At 37.5% G+C, this 20,224-nt stretch overlaps 1 protein-coding gene across 4 annotated transcripts in view; it reads right to left on the reverse strand.

Annotated features, from left to right (window-relative positions):
* The window catches only part of SEMA3A (semaphorin 3A), a 171,700-nt gene that overhangs the window by 96,016 nt on the left and 55,460 nt on the right, over positions 1-20,224 (reverse strand). For 2 of the 4 annotated variants that reach the window (XM_005512064.4, XM_021300616.2), the window contains one exon: positions 5,649-5,768. The exons of the other annotated variants lie outside the window; for them this stretch is intronic. In XM_005512064.4, the coding sequence (XP_005512121.2) occupies positions 5,649-5,768 (120 nt within the window). The remainder of the gene's footprint in view (positions 1-5,648; positions 5,769-20,224) is intronic. 4 annotated transcript variants of the gene reach the window in all.

Here is a 20,224-nt window from a genome sequence, read left to right on the forward strand (position 1 = left end):
CAACCAATGACATAGAGAATTATGGCTTAGAAAAAGAATCATAAGCTGTATGTAGTTGCATATAACTGTATATAAAACTATCTACTTCAAAAAGTGCTAGAAAGGTTATAGCTATACCAAGATTTATTCTTTTTAGCACATGAAGGTAAATCGTACATGTGTGAAAAGCCTGATTTTATGTAAAGAGTTTTCACACAGGGTAGCCTAAGGGACTGGAAATCGATCTCATGTGGAGCAGCAGAAGTGATGGTTTGCAGACCCAGCACCTCCAGAGAAATCAAGCCCCTTTATTTTGTGATTTTGGCCAGTGACCCTGTGAGATGCCTGGACAGATGTGTGTCTAATGCTGGCTATCCTGTTACCTGCTGTCCTCCACAAACAAGAACATCAGTACAGCAAAAATGTCCAGTATCTGGTATTTCCCACTATAGCAGAAATTATTACCCTGTTTTTTATGAAACAAGATGAAGTATATCAGCCTTTAAATACCTGTGAGAAGTTATCTTTTTTTCCCATCACTAAACTACCCAGATAATTGAAAGAAGTGCTCTAAAAGGTACTTACAGTATAGATAAGCTAGAGATCTGGCTCTTCAGTTTCATTTTCGTGTACTATACTAACAGGATTTAAAAGGTTTAAAAAGGTTAAAGCATCTCTGAACTAAAATAGGCTGTTAGTCTGTAAACTAGATCTTTTATTGGCATTTCTCCATGATTGTAGTGATCCTTAGAACTGGTATGTGACGAATACTCATTCTATCATCCAATTGTTATATCACAAATGAGAGTAATCCTTTAACAGTATCCCTTTCCTTCATATTTTCTCTATATATTTGGCAAGCATATAAATGCTGTATAAAGGTATAACTAATTGGATGGAAAGCAAATTACCCTGAGGTGATTCTTAACTTAAAAAATAATTTACTCAAATATTTAACTTCAAAACCACAGATCAGAATCTTAACTGATGTAAACTGACACAGCTCTGCTGTCTTCAATGAAGGTAGGCCAATTTATGCCATATCTACTACTCCTGAAGTCAATGTTTCACCCTGAATTTTATACTAGATAATGAAACACAACATGTTTTCTACCAGCAGTAACACTGGTCCTTCAAGTAATGTATTCCTTCAAAGTCAAAGGAAAAAAACTTCTCTTCCATCACTATATACATATATATAACATATACAGACATGTATACAGACAGACAAAAAAGACAGATGAATAAATATATCAGAACAGGATGTCCATTACTTAGAAAATGCACTCTAGACCTCTTCTAATGTGAAGTACAGAAGGGATAAAGAAAAGTGGAAAGTATAATTCAGCAAAATTTTATGAGTTGAACCAAAGATTTTTAAAATACACAGAGTCCGGAAAAAGTAAATATGTTACAGGTGGTAGTGTTATACGACGTCATGTGCTATAACTTAATGTTTTATGTACATCATAAATCTGAACTAAATTTAGAGCTTCTTTATTGATTAAGAATGAGAAATAACCTGCAAGTAAAGTGATCCCAGACCTTTTAAGTTCATACAGTTAAAAAAGAGTTTTAATCTGTTGGACAATTACAAGAAATTTGGGATTAGGAGACAATAAAAGAAGCCGGGTTAGTTCTTCAGACAGCATCTATTGATTCACCTCTGTTGAAGAAATCCTAATGTATTCCTGTTGAGGATCTAGCAAACAATTTTGTACAGCTCTTGCAATGCCTGCCTGAGCATTAATAAAAAAAACCAAACGTTCTATATAGGGCATTCTCTATACCTCCACCTGCATGTAAGGGTTAAGTAAATGGTAAATCCTGTTCCTTTCCTGCTGGTTCACAGAAACCGCCCCAAAGGGAGCCCTGGGGACAGGGAGCGGGGCTCTTTCCCCTGCTCAGACATGCACAGGCAGGTGCATTCTGCATCCTGTTGTGATATTCTAGTGGGTTTTAATGCACCTCTGTTTCTCCCTGCAGTTGGATTTGTTCCTTTCAAGCACAGATCTGACTTGTGTAATTTTGCAACCGCTAAGTACAACATTCCTACACATTCAGTCCTGTTTCGTCAGAAGTCAGTAGGAGTAGAACATGGCTTTACTAATTACTTTCTTGTTTTGTCTGGTAATTGGTTTCTTGTATTCTGTTGCCCTGTGTGGAAAGCATGACACATGTTGCCTAAGCCTGGATCACTGAAATTGGTGTAGTGTCTGTGTTAGGTCATCTGACCTAAACTCAGGCACATACAATACAGACATCTGCATATGAGCCAGTTTGCCCCATTCACTGAAGATAAAAATACAGCCTCTCTAATGGATGATCTCAAGCTTTAAATTAGGCTCTTCTCAGGTATTTTCTGTGTATACACATGCTACGTTCTCTCTAAATATGTTCTTTCCTGCTTACTCATAGCTTACGTGCTTAAAGCCTATTCAAACATTAACTTTATTCTTCTCTCTAAATACTGTGGTTATTCACTTACACATCTGGAATGGATTTAAGCAAAGATTAGTCTGCTTTACTCCTTATTCTGTGGTATAATTCACAACATATTAGGTTGTATACATTTGCACAGATCATTTTTAATCAGATGCACAGCATGCTGTTCATATCCTTTTACCTTTCTATTATTATTTCTGATACTGTACTTCATCAAACTCAATTAGACCTGCCTAGTTTCATCACTAGAAATGGTTTTCTTCAAATACAGAATGAGGCTGTGATACACTGCTTCATATTGAAGAGATATTCAACAGATATAACAATTCATATTCCCATTACTTTATGACTGTCATACAAAGTAATTTATTTCCTTTCCCTAATCATAGAAATTGTACCATATTCCAGCCTCCTGCAGCCTGCTTCAATTGCCTCTAGTGTCTCTTCTATCACTTGCCACTCTTTTCTTCAAATTTCACTTCTCCATCCTCTTCAGTTTGGCACAAACTAATTTCCTCTCCTCCATCAGACTCAGGCAGGTGGGTTATATTCAGAGCTCAGATAAACAAGCAGTCTTATTAGACAGTAGGTACATTCCCCGACTATTCCCCTAATCAGTTCACATTTACCTCTCTAAGTGCTTGAAAAATAAATAAGCAGATGGTGAAGTCAGTTAATTTTCCACAAGTGTTGTGGCAGAAAATGAATCTTCAGGAAACATTTTAGATGGCAATTTTTTAACTCAAAATCAACCACTTGCCTTCAGTCATACTTTTTACCTTTTTTAGTATGCTAGGGAGGTATAAACTATGCATGATACAGAAGCAGTGGCTCTTTGACACGTCCAGTGCTGCTGTCTGACATGACAATGTAAACCATCTGGCTCTCACAGATGCACTGTGCAGGGATGTGGGGGTTAATACTGTATCACAACCCCCCCATTCATGGTGTCTCTAATAGCTACTGTCAATCAAGCACCCTCCTCTTCCCCAGCTCTGAGAGGAGATGAACATTTGAAATTCCTGGCTAGGTGGTATGGGAAAGGAAGGAATAGGCTCTAACTGAGAGACAGAGACAAGCCAAATTATTTTTAATTGCAAACCTAATAAATTTATTTATCCATCTCATTTTCACCTTTGCACGGGACAGGACCCAGACTGTCACATTTGTCAAAACCTGAGAAGACATGAGTACTTCTGCCTGCCCCACTTTCCCTCTTCATGGGCAGACCTGGGCTGAGAAGGCAATGACTCCTCCTTCACAAGTGTCCAGAGGATACAGAAACTTGTGCCACTAGAAGGGCAGGTGAAGATGATTTCACTCGTAGCTTAAGTATGAAAAGGAAATAAAAAGATAACAGTGTCTGAGACAGTTCAGATAAACATACTCCTAACTTCCCTGCTTTGCAAAGGTGAAACCATGGGTCAAGAGAGTGATTCAGTCACACAGGCTCTAAAAAGCTTACTGCATAAATGACCAAAAATGCAACCATTTAGATTTTGTTGATAGTTAGGGACTGCTAAAAAGAAGCTAAAACAAACATCCTCTTTCAGCTCCAGGGCCAAACACATCATTGACTCAAGCGTCTCAAAATCCAGAATGTTAAACCAAGGTTGGATCTGGCATCTCATCTCTGATCATCCTTTCTATAAATCCTTTATAAAGTGTGTGTTAGTTTTATGGTACAGTCATAAAACAGCCAAATGTAGAAGTAAATGACCTCATACCAGCTATCTCTCTCCAGATAGATTCACTTGGCAGATAGCCAAGAATTGATTGACACACATCTTACGGAACTGGAGTTAATTAATATGTCTACCAATTCCCAAAGGGATCTCAGGAAGCAGAGAATCTGTTTAATGCAGTAAGCAATGACATACTGTGTGTGGTCAAGAGACAATCACTAATTGCCAAGAATGCATTCTGGAATAACTTATTAAAGAATATGAAAAAAATCCCTTCTACTTTGCAGCTCCTTTATCCCTCCAAAATTTTGTGCTTAGAACATTTTAAAGGCTCATGTTTCAAATATCAAAAGACATTTTTATAGGGAAAAATGGTTCCCAGGCTATAAAGTCAACACTCTATTCTGTTAATTTTTCTACAAGAAGAAATTCTGATTTTTAAATACCTGAGTCCTCATTCATTTAACAATGACGTCTTTATTTTCAGGGAAATCTGAAAACCTGAATTGCAAAACCATAAGTTAACTTGAAAGAGCTGTTCTTCAGAGATCACAGAAGCTACTAGTAACACAACTATAGATTAATCAGTAAAACTTATCTATAAACTAGGAAAGTACTGAAAACACATCAAGAGCATGGTTACTAAACTGAACCAGTCCATGGAGGAATACTCAGGTAAGACAGACTGAAAATAAAGAAAAGTGGACTAATTTATATTACATACTCATCTTAGTAAGAAAATAAAAGATTGGCTTTCCTGAAAAGAAAAAGGATTGAAGTGAAGCACAGAGACATGATAGCCAAATTTTCAGCCAAGAAAAGCAGCATTGTCCCATTGCTTTCTGTGAGGGCCATTGTTTCTCACCAGGGAAGACCGCGCTTATCTCTTTAGTTATGACAATCACTCACAAAGCAGTACAAGGGCTACTGAAAGCTTTCTGCAGCACTAAGCGAAAAAAAAAACAGTAAACTACAGATTTAAAAAAATGGGGGAAAAGATAGAGAAAAAATGATTTATTTTTTTTCACTAAAAAAGTAAAGTAACAGAACCTAGGTCATATGAAAAACTGTCAGTGTGTTAGGAAAAATCTGATAAGTGGGATTTATAAATGTGTGACACTATTTTAACTCCCAGCTGGGAGAAAGTTGCCATCATGACAGACTGTACTGACGGGTGGGAGACTAAAGGACAGAGCTGATGCCAGAATAAGCACACAGGCTGAACTACCCCTCTTATAGCTGCTATCTGTCCTGACCAAAAAAAGAGTGCTTTTAATTGCGTGAACAAGGCAGAATAGGTTTATTCATATTTATTTAAGCCCCTGGGGGAAAAGGGGCTGCATAGGGGAGAAAAGTACAGATTCTGCTGTGATTTATCAATCAGCACGTCAGCACCTGATTCAGAAGCAGGTCCTACCAGATCCCCTCACCGAGCCACAGAAACTAATGAGAGTGCATTGTAGGAGGAGGAGACTGGCTAAACACCAATAAAGACTAAAAACAGGAAAAAAGAAAAAATATTGTTTTAAGATAGTTTACCTCAGGATGGCTTCCAACATCAATATATGTGCAGACGGGATGAAAAGCTCCTGTTCCACAGGCGTACAAGTGGGTTTGGTTGTAAGCCTTAAGCACCTTGATGAAATTAGCACATTCTCTCTGCAAAGAAAAGTGGGGAAAAAAAAATCGTATCCGCAATGTTATTTCAGTGCTTATGACTAATGGGAGCTCTTCTGTGTTAGGGATGTGTGGCTGAATGAGCAGATTTTAAAAGTGTGATAATTTCATGCTGTTTATAAGCTTGTTTATTGCTAAGCATTTAATAAACAGCCTGATTTAGCCTCTCATTTAAATATCTTTGGCTGTCATTTAATAAAACATCCATCCCTGAAGAAAAGATTACAAAAAAAAAAATCCTAATTTTTGTTTCAGACATGCTTCATCTCTGTAATTTATGCTATTACCATGTTTGTAAGACAAAACCCATTTATAGAAATGTGTCAGAATGAAACGATGAAGAAAAATGGACCAACTGTTTGCTTGTATACAATTAAGTAACAATTAGAAGAAAGATGGGCCAGATGGAAGGAGTTGATGAAAAACAAATCATTGATATAACATTTCTAACAATAATATGAATGCTGCCTCCTCCCGATTGTCTGTGTTTAGGGGCCAGTTTTATAAAGATGAATACATCCGCTAAACTTTAATGCAATTACTGACAGCCCCTAGAATATAAGCTTTGCAAAACTTGCACTTTTCATTTTCTACTTAAATAAATTATGTATCATGAGTAATGCCAGTTCTCAGCATTTAAAAACTTAATAGTAACATTAACAGTACCTAGTATAAACATCGTCTGTTATCTGTTAACAAAAATGTCATTATCAATGCCTTATGTTATTAAAATTAAAATGTCTAAACTGATAGTCAGGATATCAGCTTCTTCTGTTCATTTAATATCTTTAGTTCAATCAGGTCTAACAATGAAAAGAAATACATCAATGCCTGCAAATCACTCTACTGACACAATTACAAATAACGGATTTCAAATAGGAAAAAAACAAGAACACTGAAATAAAATAACCATTTCCAGTAAAGCTTGTGTTAAAAATGAATGAAACTTTTCTATGCATATTTGATGACTGTTGGTACAGCACTCAGCTATACCTCTTCAAGTGGACCAGGACTCATGGAAATATCACCTGAGCTACGGCCTCTACAGAAATCTCATTGACTGGAAACATTTGTCTCTGCAACTTGCTTGCTAATTAAACCAGGTACTCACGAGCACAAAATAATGGTTCTGCCAGGAAAATGCATCTGCAGTTTGAGGCATGTCTTCAGCCACCACAGGGAAAAGCAACAAACTTGCACGGATAAAATACTGATTCCCTGCCTCACACAAAGGACTGTACTAAAGTGACATTGCTCTTCCAATTTTAATGTTTAGTTGTGTAATAGATAATGGCAATATATAAAATAGAGCACTCAGAGAAAAGCATAAGGAATCTTACTAAGTCCTTGGCTTACTGCTGATAACTTAAGTTATCTTTCTAGCTGAGATGGAAGAGAAAATCTAAAGATGGTTAAGGTAATCCAACAGGAAATTGAAAGAAATAGAGATGGATGTTACCAGAGGTCTCTCTTAATTCTTCCATTCTGACCTTTCTTAATACAAACACACTAATTTCTGGTGCATACTTATTCTTCCTCCCACACATTTACAAACATGAGCATGCATTTCTTTTATGCATATGTATCCACAGACTGCTTTCCACTGTCACAGTGGTAGAGTACTAAGCAAATACCTGGCATAAACCATTAAAATTACACGGTATGTTTTGATATTTTTCTTAATGCTGTTGTCCTTTGTTGCTTTTAATACAAGAAATATGTGAAAATCATGTGAGTGTGTTAATAATGCAATGTCTGCTGAAACAAAAAGGGCAAATACTGCGAATTCATGTAACATTAAAAATGAACAAAATTGAAATAGTTCCTTTCTTAAACTGATATTCTGTGTTTCAGATGGAGCATCTGCCTTTGACTCTACATAATTTAAAACTGTCCAATGATTTCTGCATTATTAAATCTGAATTTTTTCACTTACAGTTGTATCTGTCCGAATTTATTCCCACCACTGTTTCAGTAGGACTGGACTTTGCCTTATCTTTTTTGGTGTATCATGATTTTAAAAATGCCTTTGTGGTCTACTACTATGCTTTGTTAAAGCTTTCAAAAATCGTCTACCTGAAGAACATGAGATGTTGGAGGTGGTGGACACATACATACCTTTGCAAAATGCTGTGAGTAGCTGGGTTAGACCCACAGCCAGTGTCAATCAAAACGGATTGTGCTGATTTCAAAGGAGATATTCTGATTTACAGCAACATGCCATCTGTGACTCTATATGGTATTGCTAAATACTGTTCAGCTGCTTATCTATAATATACGGTGAGAAGGTATTAGATGGCTAATACTTTAAAGGTGAGATGGAAAACCCTACTTGGTTTAGGGGCAGAGTCTTCTTTGATTTCTGTGGACGGAAATTAAGAAAAAAATCTATCATCAACCTCACTGAATTACTCCAGATTAGCCTAAGGGTGGGGGGAGGGAAGGGGGAGTTAACTCTGTCACGGCCGTATTTGCACTTCAAGTGTTCAGGATTTCTAGTAGTGTAAGTGTGTTAATATCAGTAAGGTTACCATGGATTTACAACATATTCCTAAAAGCAGATTTGTTTTATTCATCCCTGCTTTTAAGCTCTCCTTAATTCCTTGTAGAACATGTTTTTTTACCATAGATGTCTAAGAAATACACAACCTAGTTAAGCAATGGGGAAGGTAAATACCTATAGCAATAAACCTTTGACTATGACAAATAAATTTATATAACATTTAACGTTCCCAGTCCAGCTCAGGTTGCCCCTATAGCTTCCCTGTGTTTTATAGCTGCATAAAGGAACCATTAAGGTCTATTCAGTAAATTCTCATACACCTCCCGAACAGATTAGGTTTCTTTATATATTTTACATGATTGTAAAAAAATAAATAAAGAGGGGTATTAAACCACAATAAATGACATCAAAGTAAAGTTACAGTTCTGATTTAAGCCCTTGTCAACTCAGGAAGTTCAAAGTGAATTTCCTACCCTGCCTGGGTGATGGTGCTATTCTCCCTGGAACAACAGCAACATGCACATTGATTTTAATGGCAGGGAAATAAGATTCCTTCCTTTGTCTAATTGTGCTCAAGTACAGCTGCACAGGTACAGTGTGATGTGTGGAAATGGTGTACCTTTGTGTTCGGTATTTCAAACTTAGCAAGAGTCTGCTTTGTGATGGTATTAGGTTTTCCCAGTTTATGTGTCTCTGGGAAGACGAAGCTTCCCATAAATTTATAACAACTTCAAGAGCTTCGACTGTTTCACTCGGGCTCCAAATCTCAGCACATGTATGCCAAAAAAGGTACTCTGATCAGGGAAAATGTGTGAGCATTGAGACGACTTTGTGCACATCATGACATGAGACTTGGGTGATGGATCCCACTGTCAGTGTTTCCCCAGTCCTGCCCAAACTGCAAGGTTCCTACAATGGTAAGTCCAGTTGTGAAACCTGGCAGACGGCTCTGCCAGTCCCATCATCAGTGGATACGTCATCTCGAGTGCAAAGCAATGATCCAACCCCCTTGGCTGGAGGCCTGGAATGACTTGGGTGTCTCCAATTGGGCTTGTCCCACTTGGCAGCAACGTCTCACCTTGCCAGACCCTCGGGCCAGCACGATATTGTTAGTGTGAAGGTCTGTGCCAGCAGAATGAGACATTTCACTACATGATCTCAGAGTGTAAGGCACTGAAAAGTAGACAAAGACAACAAAAGAAATGTAGTATCTTGGTAAAATACAGCAGATGGAAGAAAATATCCAGTGGAGGAAGAGTAACCCAGAGCCAGAAGCTGTTAAGGAACAGATTGTCATGGAATTTAAATATTGTTTCTGCGTGCAAGTTCAGCCCCCGAGTACCTTTGTATCCATTTTCACTTTCTCCAGGGAAGGAATGTTGTTTAAAGGGAATTTATTCAGGACATATCCATAGCCTTTGAATATTTTTCTTCAACAAGTAAAAGGAAGATAATTAGACTTCTAAAATTATTTTCTAGGTGGAAAACAGTTTGTTTTTTTGGTTTGGTTTGGTTTGGTTTTTGTTTTGTTTGTTTGTTTGTTTGTTTGTTTAATAAGTGAAAGCAGGGTGGTGTGGGAGTTTAAAATACTTTTAGCCTAATAACGTGAATGAAAATCAATGCAAGGTTTGCAAAGTTCTCTATAGGTGGGAAAGTATTACTTGAATAGGTTATGACAATAAATCTTAAAGAAGAGGAGCACTGGAATCATTATAAATTCTTCCACCTAATAATCTTGTTTATTGTAAAGGGCAGCTTAATATTGGGAAACTTTTCTTGTCTATATAAAGTTAAACACTAGTTTATGCCCTAAAGCTTGATATATACAGCAGAAAGCATAAGTGATCGCATATGGTACAGAATGGTTGAGGCAGATATTCAAAGAGAAAATTAGGTATGTCATGTGAAAGTTACTACAGTCCTCAAACCCCCCATTCATTTATCTTGCCTATCCCTGGAGAGGATTAATCTTCATTTATATTTCAATAAAAGGTATAATGTTTTCCCAAGACCTGTAGGTTCTGCCTTCAGACTTACACAGAATTATCTCTATCTTAAAATCCAAGCAGCTAAGCCCCCACATCATGCCTGAAACCTCTTAGCATAGCCTGCGAGGTCTTTCTCCCTCTGTTCTGACAGAGTGAACTTCTTTAGAGAGCTACTTTTTACAGTGTAACTGCTGGATATGCTTCTGCAAGCAGTCCTGTAATGGCATTATTGCCAATATCCTCCAAAGCATGGCCAAAGAAATGGTTCCTGCCCTGAAGTTGCTCTGCCGTGTGCGGTGGCTGAAGCACCCACCCCAAATGCGGGGCACACTCCAGTTTGTCTGCTTGAAGGAATATGGACCGTACCCCTCACCAAAGCCCACGCTGAGGAGGTTACAGGGTTCAGATTCTCAGCTCCACACTGACAGTTCATTGAAATGAAAGTGGCTAAAGCACAGAATCATAGAATGTCCCATTTGTGTCATACTACAGTAACCCGGCCAAAGCACTGCAAATTCTCCTGTACTAAACTCCTACTTGTATAACAAGTTGAGGTATTACTAAACTGTCACTTACATACGAAGTGTGAATTAAAGTCAAAGAGGTCCACTATGTATGGAGAGGGATCTTAACTCTAAATTTCAATTCCAAATATTATATACTGTGTTTAAGGGCAGAGGGCTTGTCTTGAAGAGAAGATAAAGTGTTAATTAAGTTTTCCACAAGGGCACCCACTATATGAAGATCAATATATCTGACTTACTAACTAAACACAGACATTTATTTTTTAAGGGTCTTCTAATATTTATATATCAAATTGATAGAAGGGCTTATGCAGAGAGAGATTAGCCTGAAAAAATAAATTACAAAGAAAAAGCCTGCAACCAAAAGCATAGGAGCCAAATGCAGAAAGACTGAAAAACAAACAGTACAGATATGTAACACTGATTGGGCTGTGTTATGCAGACTTTTCCCGGACAGTTACAAAAATAAAGTCCATCCATCTGTCAAAACATCTGCTCCGCATATGAAAATTAAAACAGAATTTAGCTGTTTTTTATGAGTTTCCAGTAATTATCTCCCCTCCAGAAGTCTGGAATTTACATCCTTCGGTCTGGATTACTGATGCAGCAAAGACTTTTTAATGACATCTTTTTAAGTGGAAGTTGAAGGGTAAGTCCCTGTGACCAACTAATATCCAGATTTTTCTCCTTATTTTTAGAACGCTGTTTCATTTTTTTTTTTTTTAACCAACATCAATGTCCATACTGCTTCTCAGATATTATAGCAAATTCAAACGGCCAGATTATGCAGGGCAGTAAGTAGAAGGCTAAATAACCCATTACAGTATCATTAGCTTCAACAGTTTTCTGCTGATTTAATCCAGATAAGGATTAGACCCTGTAATACTTTTTTCCTTTATTTCAGCCTTCCCACATAGCCAAGCGATTAAAATATCAGAAGGTTTTGTCTAAACTGGATAGACAAGGGGATTAAAAGCTATCATTTAACAGCTGGATAAATAAATATGTTTTGTCTTTCAAATAAAAATGGATGGATCATTTCCATAGAAAGTCCCATGCATGAGCTTAATTAATATGTGGTCGGTTTTTTAATTCTGTCCAATTACCTGAATTCTCAAGTGACGAGGTCAGGGTTATCCATGGAGAATAAGTAATCCCTGATATTACTGCTGTCATTCAAATTTATCACACTGCTGAAAGATGTTCCCAACTTAGCAGAGAGCTTTTAAACTTCTCCCTCTTGCTGGAGGGCTACTGACAGCTGTGATCGGTTCACTCTGTATTGGCTTGGTATCTTTTCAGTATGCAGCAGCATTGTTTCAGGGGAAATATTTCTAGAGTGCTAGCACAATAAATGTATGTCTAATTGCCATGTACACAGATGATTGATTCTCAGCTAGATCCTGCAAACACTTCAGCATGTCAGTAAGCATGTGCAAAGAAGTCCTCTTCAGAGTGCGCTCTATATGGCATATGCTTTCACAGCCCTCGCTGCTTTTGTGCATGTGTTTGTAAAATGCAATAACATTATTTAAAAATTATTACTGTTTCCATCTTTCTATTACAGTAACAGGTAGAAAAATATTGGTCAAAGAGCACAGTTGGCTTAAACAGACCCAGAATAGGCAAGCAAAAAAGCCAAATTTTTCCAATCCTGTTAAAATGCAATGATCTTTTAAAATTTTATTTTATGGGAGTAAGCTAGTTGGTAACACTGCTGCAAAGCTGTGTGCTAAGTGCTGCATGGGCAGCAACAGGAAAGTCCTTGACCACTAGGAGCCTCGTACAGGCTCTAGTGTGTGGAGAAGTCACGCCTGGCACCTTTACTCAATGAGATAACCTTCCAGCTGAACCTGTATAGGCAGGTGTGCAATTGTAGAGAGGGGGAGGACAGCTAGCGTGAAAACATTTGCAGACTGTGATTTATTACTGTGTACCCCTTGTAGTTTGGATCAATAGCACCATTTCCATTTCTGTTTCGTCATTATTGTACCTTGCAATTAGCAGGATCAATGTTTTATAGTCCTACACTCTGGAAAAGGACCGGTCTGCAGTGGTGAGTGAAGTAAGCTGAGCAGCTGCAGTATTGGGGTCTGTGTTACAGAAAGGGATTTCTATTAACTTAGCTTTTGGGGAATTATGTCCCCATTAGTCAAAGCCTTATAAGCAGTGTGTACTGCATCACACATAAATCCAATGTAAACCTAGAATATGTCTAGGTAAATAAAATTCCTAGTCTCTTTTATAAATATACGTTATTTTGTGGACTGAATTCTAATTGTACATGTCTTCCCACCTCAGAGCTTTGAAAAGGCTGACAGGGTTGGACTTGATGATCTCTGAGGTCTTTTCCAACCCAGTCGATTCTGTGATTCTGTGTGATCCCCAGATACAGTGGCCCTTGTATTGGATCGTGATCTGGAGGACTTGACCCCTCTGGAGATATCAGGAATGACACTACTCTTCGGCATGGTGATCACTGCCAACACTGCAGAGGAACCATTGATTAATTCCATATCTAGATTCTCCTCTGCTGTCAAGATGTGCTCTGAGAAATTTCAGACTGAAAGTGCTGATGAGGCTTGATAAGACATTTTTGGTTGCCTAGGACAGCATACTGTACTTCCAGTTATCTTTCTAATTAAGTTATGTCTGTTATCTGTCTGATTTTTTGATATGACAAGAGTTCATGAGACTATTTAAAATGTATCATTTACTCAAGTTGCAGGATGTCTGCATGACTTGAAACCATTACAGCATCAGGGCAAGAAAAAAGAAGCCAACAAAGCACAAGATACAAGAAAAAAAAAAAAGAAAGAAAAAAAAAAACAAGAAAAAAAACAAAACTAAACTAAAAACAGATATATCCTCTTTCCTTCAAGCCACAAAACTGCATGTCATATTAGCAAATAGTTGTATTGTCAGCACACTTGCACAGCAGATGGAAAGCACCCCTAGTTCTTCCTTTTTGTTAGTGAGGATGAAACACAACATGTCTCCCTGCCTACCTACCTACTTGCAAATCTGGTAGTCACTACTGGTACTTGATCATTTGGCCCAGAATTTGCCACTAAGGCTAAGAATGGAGGTAGCTAAGCCAGTTGGGATAAACCCTAGGCTTTGTCCTGAAAAACGTCTTAAGCCAGAAGCCATTAGAAGCTGTGCTTTAAAAATGCCTCCCTTGACTGCACAAACTAAAGGCACCAGGCCTTCAAATATTTGTTGTCAGCAATAAGCATCTGACCCAGGGATCTTAGGAAGTAATATTTCTTCATTTTTTTTCTTCATTCAGTATGTTGAAATTACAAGACATGCTTCCAGTCCTTAAATCTCCATTCAGTAGATGCAGATAATAATTGTTCTGGACCTGTGAAAAGTTAGAGGGATGCCAAGGAAAGGCTGCAGCACTAAATACCTGGTTTAATGACCACCTCATATTTTTGTACATCTGGTTAATGCACAGTTAACAAGACAAAACAAAGTCTTTGGTAGATGCAGTCCAGCAAACAAGTGGGTTTTCAGGATTTTGCAGCCACAGAATAATTGTTGTACATTAAACCTTTCCATGAGTGTTAGCGAGCTTCACTTATTTTGAATTGTTTTGTTTTCCAGTAATATGCACTTCCTACAGCACAGAATGAATGAATTTAAGGAACTGAAGAGTATCTCAGGAATAACTCAAAACACTGGGAAGCCTTGAGTTCAAGTAGAAGCCAGTCCTTCTCTGACCATAACTTGGAAACAAAATTGGTTTTGCTCTGTAGACTAAACCTGTCCCACATTTTGAGCATGACTTTATTAGCAAAGAAATGAACAATATTGTTCAGTTTCAGCTCAAGCAGTCACACCAGGCCCAGCAGCAATTTAAGTTGCAACCACGGCTTAGATCTGAAGAGTCTATCTCATCTATCTCTTCTATCTGGGTGGGGTAATCACCTGTCTCCTGGAGAAATCAGATTACACCTCACCTATCGGAATAGGATCAACACCTGCTAAATGGGTGGAGTATTTCAGACAAACAGGTTGTCAAGCCTGTTATAGGCACATCAAGCACTTAGACTCCATATCAGTTAGCTTGACTTTATTCAGCATATCATAGGTACATCCTGCAGTGTCTTTCCACTCACAGCCACCTAAGATAAATATACTCAAAACTTCTATGTTGAAAGTGAACGTAAAACCGTGAAGTGCTGAAAGGAAGTAAAAGACTGTTGCAATTATAAGGGACAGTTGCTAAGCAATGTGTGTGCCTGTAAATAAACGAACTCTGTAAGCCAGACTACCAAGTTACATGTGCCTTACAGTGGGAATCTGGAAATTTGTGTGGGTACATTAAACTATTTTGTCACAACAAAGAGATGCTAAACAGAAAAAGCCTAAGTGACAGAAGCTTAAAATTCCCACTCAGTAAAAAGTTGTCACCAAAGTGAAATTGTTGAAATGAGAGTTTGCTGAGAGATTTGGGGTTTTTTTTGTTAGGTTGATTTGGTGGTGGTGGTGGTTTTGGTTTTTATGTTCATGATACATGTATACTAACCTAAAGGCTTGGAAGATGTTAATTGAGAAGGAATAAGCCAAGGAAAAAACAGATCTATAGATTATTTGATCCAACACAGATCACATCACTCAGTCACAAAATGAAAAAAACAAGCAAATAAAAAATAAACAAGCAAAGACAGAAGCAAGAGAGAAAGATATAGATTCTTCCTTTATTTACTGTTCTCACTTTTCTTGTCCCACCATCTTCAGAACACAAAACTTTCTCTGTACTGAAAAGGTTTTTTAAAGATCTCTTTTGACATGAAAATGTGGAAACTAAACAAACCACTAGCTTCGACACAGGAAATTACCGCATATTATTTCCTAGGTTATATTAAGAACTTTCCCTTTAGTTCTTTTACTTATCATAAAAGAAAAAAGACAATAATTTAGACTTGTGTGCAGCAGGGATGTATTAAGTAGACCTGTTTTTTTTGTAAGTAACAGAAGTACAGAAAAAAAAATTAGTTGCGGACTAATTTAATAGTGACATAGTGACCATATCTTGTGTATAGAGGAACTGTGGTATGTGATCTTTCAGAGCAGACTTATACTTTATTTTTAAAGTAGCCTTTCTTTTTGTAAAGCATCAGAAAATCCCCAAAACTAAACCAAACCAAACAAAAAACCCCTCAGTCTGTTTGTTAAAATGGAAATAATGTGAAGCGAATTCAGAAAGAAGAAAGGAAAAAAATTATGTGACTGGCACCAAAGGAAAGGCTTTTCTCTGACTTCATGAGATTCAGACTGAAGCCCTGAAAGAAAACAGGGACATATCTATAATTTTTACTAGTCATACAGTTAATGTGTTTCTCTAGAAAGAAATGTACAGATAATAAATTTACTTTGGGCATCTTGGGATGCAATAAATCATAAAAAGGAATTACCCCACACCATGTTGAAATTGCAATAGCTGGTAATTCAGCTGTAAATAAAGAATTCTCAGACTTTGCCAGGGCCAAAGTAGGGCCTTGAATAAAATTTATTGATAGAAAATTTAACCCCATGATTTTGGGAATGATTTTTTCCTCATTTCTCCTTTACTTCCCTTTTTCTAACTTTGTGACCATATTTCAAAAATAACAAAGAAAGCACTTCTGCAAGACTGCATTAAATCTGCCGAACACTAAATTTCTTTTAGAAGCAAATTTCTACAGTTACACCTATAAACAGAAAAACATGCCCAAAATTGGAAAATCTAAAATTGGAAAATTAGTTTGCTTCTTAACCTATATCAATTTGTTCACCATACTGAAAGACTTACATGACTTCCTGTGATAAATAAGTGGGTAAAATATGAAAATCTGAACAACTTAATTCTTCCTCTGTACAAGTACACAAGTTATTGCCCTCCAGCAACTGATTTGCCTTGGTAAGTTTATGTAAAGAAGTATATGCAAATGCCTAAACAAACACAAGCCGTAGGATTGACATCTGAACTAGGAGCCATAAATGAGGCTTTATGCTGGTGGGTGTATTGTGGGGGTCCACCCAAAAACTGTAGCTGGCACAACTAGAAATTCCCAAGGGTAAAAATTCTGCTAGAGAGCTTCACAGGACTTTGAAAGTCTCCAGTGTACTATACTTCTTTTTTATCAAGCTCAGTTCACCTCTAAGCGAAGGGGTTGTAGGTTTGTTTTATTTTCTTTTCCCCATCTGCCTTTCTCTATTGTTTGTAGCCTGTGCAAAGCAGTTTTACAAAGAGCAATATCAAAGCAGCACACTACTTACACAATGTTTCACTCTCTCGTCTCTGACATGGTAAGAAATGCTTTGGTAAGAAATCATGTCCACATTAAAGATCATGGACAAGATTAAGAGGTCATGAGCCCTCAAGTTAATAAACCCAGCATACTAACTGGGAGAGTCGATAGAGTTGAAAGGATATATAGTGGCACTATTTGTCTTACAAATGGTTCAGTCACATTTGTCCTTGTAGTTGGCAATACTGAGAGTAAATTTTGCCCCTAACCTCACTGGAGGACTTTTGCTTGGAATTTTTGTTCATTTTATACCTGCTCTGGTTTTGGCTGGAATAGAGTTAATTTTCTTCCTAATAGCTGGTACTGTGCAGTGTTTTGGATTTAGGATGAGAACAATGCTAATAATACACCGATGGTTTTAGTTGTTGCTAAACAGTCAAGGACTTTCCAGGTTCCCATGCTCTGCCAGTGAGGAGGTGCACAAGAAGGTGGGAGTGGGCACAGCCAAACTGGACAAAGGGATATTCCACACCATATAACATCATCCTCAGGATATAAACTGGGGGAGTTTGCCAGGGGGCCAATTGCTGCTCAGGAACGGACTGGGCATCAGTCGCAGGTGGTGAGCAACTGCATTGTGCATCACTTGTTTTGTATATTCTTTTATCATTATTATTATTATTATTTTATCTTACTTTACTATCCTATTAAACTGTATTTATATCAACCCATGAGGTTTTGTTTGTTTTTTTTTTTTTGTCTGATTCTTTCCCCCATCCCAATGAGGGTGTGGGAGAGAGCGAGCAGCTGTGTGGTGCTTGTTTACTGGCTGGGCTTAAACCACAACAACGCCTTCCTGCTCCCAGGGAATATTCACCTTTTCCTTTTCCCCAGGCTGGATGGGGGTCCTGAGTCTTTAGGGTCTGTTAAAGGATTTCAGTGCTATAGTGTAGTCAGGAAGCCAGCAACAAAATGCAGATGGTGATGAGGGTTAGTGATAAAAAGGCTGGAAATCTAGCTGTGGATGTCCTTCAAAGGAAGAACCCTGACAGAAAAGGATGAACTTCTCTTTGGCACACCTAAAAGGCCAGAGGTAATTTGACCAGAAAAATTGTGCCCGTCAGATGAATTTAGAAGCAGGTTTTCTATATCCAGCCAGCATTGAATATTTGATTTTCATATTCTCTCTTCAGATCTTTGTTTACAATAACAGATGAAAAGAATTACTTTTACTTTCTGCCTCCATGTCTTTCTCTTTTGCCTAAGGCAACAACAGTAATAAAATGAGTTAAAGGGAACAATGCTCATTTATTGCCAACTTTGTTTTTCTAAAGTATCACCAGATATGACTGAGGGACACTTGTTAGGCTATGCACTTTTTTTTTTTCCTTCTTTCTTTCAAAATTAAATCATTGCACATGGATGGATCTATAAGCCTACAGAACTGTTAATCTTCCTATGATTTAGGGAGGGCCTGGAAAACTTTAAAGAAAGCATAAACTGAGATGGCATTTGAACACCTTGGCTTCAATTAAGAATTACCATAACAAATGAGATGGTGAATTAAATTACAGCAATGTGATTTTACCTGCATGAACTATAAACTCAATAATTAAGTGGCAGCCACACTGAAATGCAAAGAAGCACATACAGAATACAGCTATATCATGTGTGCTGTAAAGAGTCTTGCTTCTTCTTAACTGGGTGTAAGTTTTCAATTTAAAGTGATGCCAAACGACCACCAAGAGAACCATCAAGTATAAAAAAGTCAATCACAGTTGAATTCATGTAAGAGTTAATAACTAGATAAAATTTAATGGCAATTAAGTAGCCCAAGTAGATGTCTATCTCTTATAAATTATAATACAGTCAAGTGCTAATACACACATGACTGTGCTGATACACTTTAGCTGTTCAGGAAAATGTCCTCTCTGGATGGACTTTTGTTCACGTGACAGAGCATATGGAGAAGTTTGCTGGTACCAAGCAAAAGTACTTTCTATCTGTTTGCATGTCAACATTTATTTCTCACCAGAAACAGCCAGGGAGAAGCTGATTTCATACAGCATGCAGTGTGTATAAATATCTGTCTTCCTGTAACTTGTCCTATGTGGTGGCTTTGTCAAAGTATCCATTGAAATTTTAAATATTTATACATGTCAAGACCAGAAGGGACTATTCCAACAATTTTAGCTTGGTCCTTTAGAAGTGGCTAAATAAATTTTATAGTCAAATCACATTCGAAAATAGCATCCTAAGGTGCCCTTCAGAAACATGTCTCTAAAGCTTTCAAGTCGGAGAAATCAATCATACCCTTTAACAAGGATTTCTCCAATTGTGTGCCACATCAACTACTGTGATGATGCCTCAGCTAAATCTAGTGTAGATATGTATTGAATGAACAGTAGCCAAAACTTTTAAAACAATAGTAAATTAATTGTTTAAGGACTAGATGAGTTTTCCACTCAAGAAGTTATCCCTATCTGTAAAAGTAACTAGAGTTTCTGCTAACTTTTGTAAATCACCCAAGCTTTCCTTTGCTGGTTTATGACATCCCAGGAATGTCAGAGTGGAATTGTAGCCACATTTTTTTGGCAGTTACCTATTATTTAACCCATATGTAATGCAGAGGTTGCCATGTGTTTCTGCTGGATCCCAGGTGCCTGTGAGATCTTAAAATCCAAATATTGAGGCTCACTAGTGAAGGATAAGACTAGCAGCATGTCTGTACTGTAAGTTCAGTACAAAAGCTGAGAAGTATTCTGTAGGGAGTTTGTCTTCTTTGATCATTACCAAGGTCTGGCCAGGAATTGTGAGAAATATTCACAGGACTTACAGCAACCAAAATAGATCAAATGGGAGACCGAAGTCCAGAATAGTAAGAAATCCTTGCAGAATTGCTCATTTAGTTGAATTACATAAGCAAATATCTTATTTGTTATTCATAGTCATGAACAATGTTACTTTGGTGCTTGTGATAGTCTGTACTGAGGAAATGGAAATATATTGTAGTACTAAGTACTTACATATGACAGTAATTATGATTTTATTGGAAAAAAATCTATATCTTGTGGGAAAGCGTAGCAGTTGACTTCTATCAGAGAAGTCCTGCAGTAAATATCGCATTGCCTGGGGGAGTCTTTCAGACCCTCTTCTCATCTTACCCACGTGAAAAAAGCAG

This window comes from Columba livia, chromosome 1 (assembly GCF_036013475.1).
Source record: "Columba livia isolate bColLiv1 breed racing homer chromosome 1, bColLiv1.pat.W.v2, whole genome shotgun sequence".
Classification (NCBI taxonomy): domain Eukaryota; kingdom Metazoa; phylum Chordata; class Aves; order Columbiformes; family Columbidae; genus Columba; species Columba livia.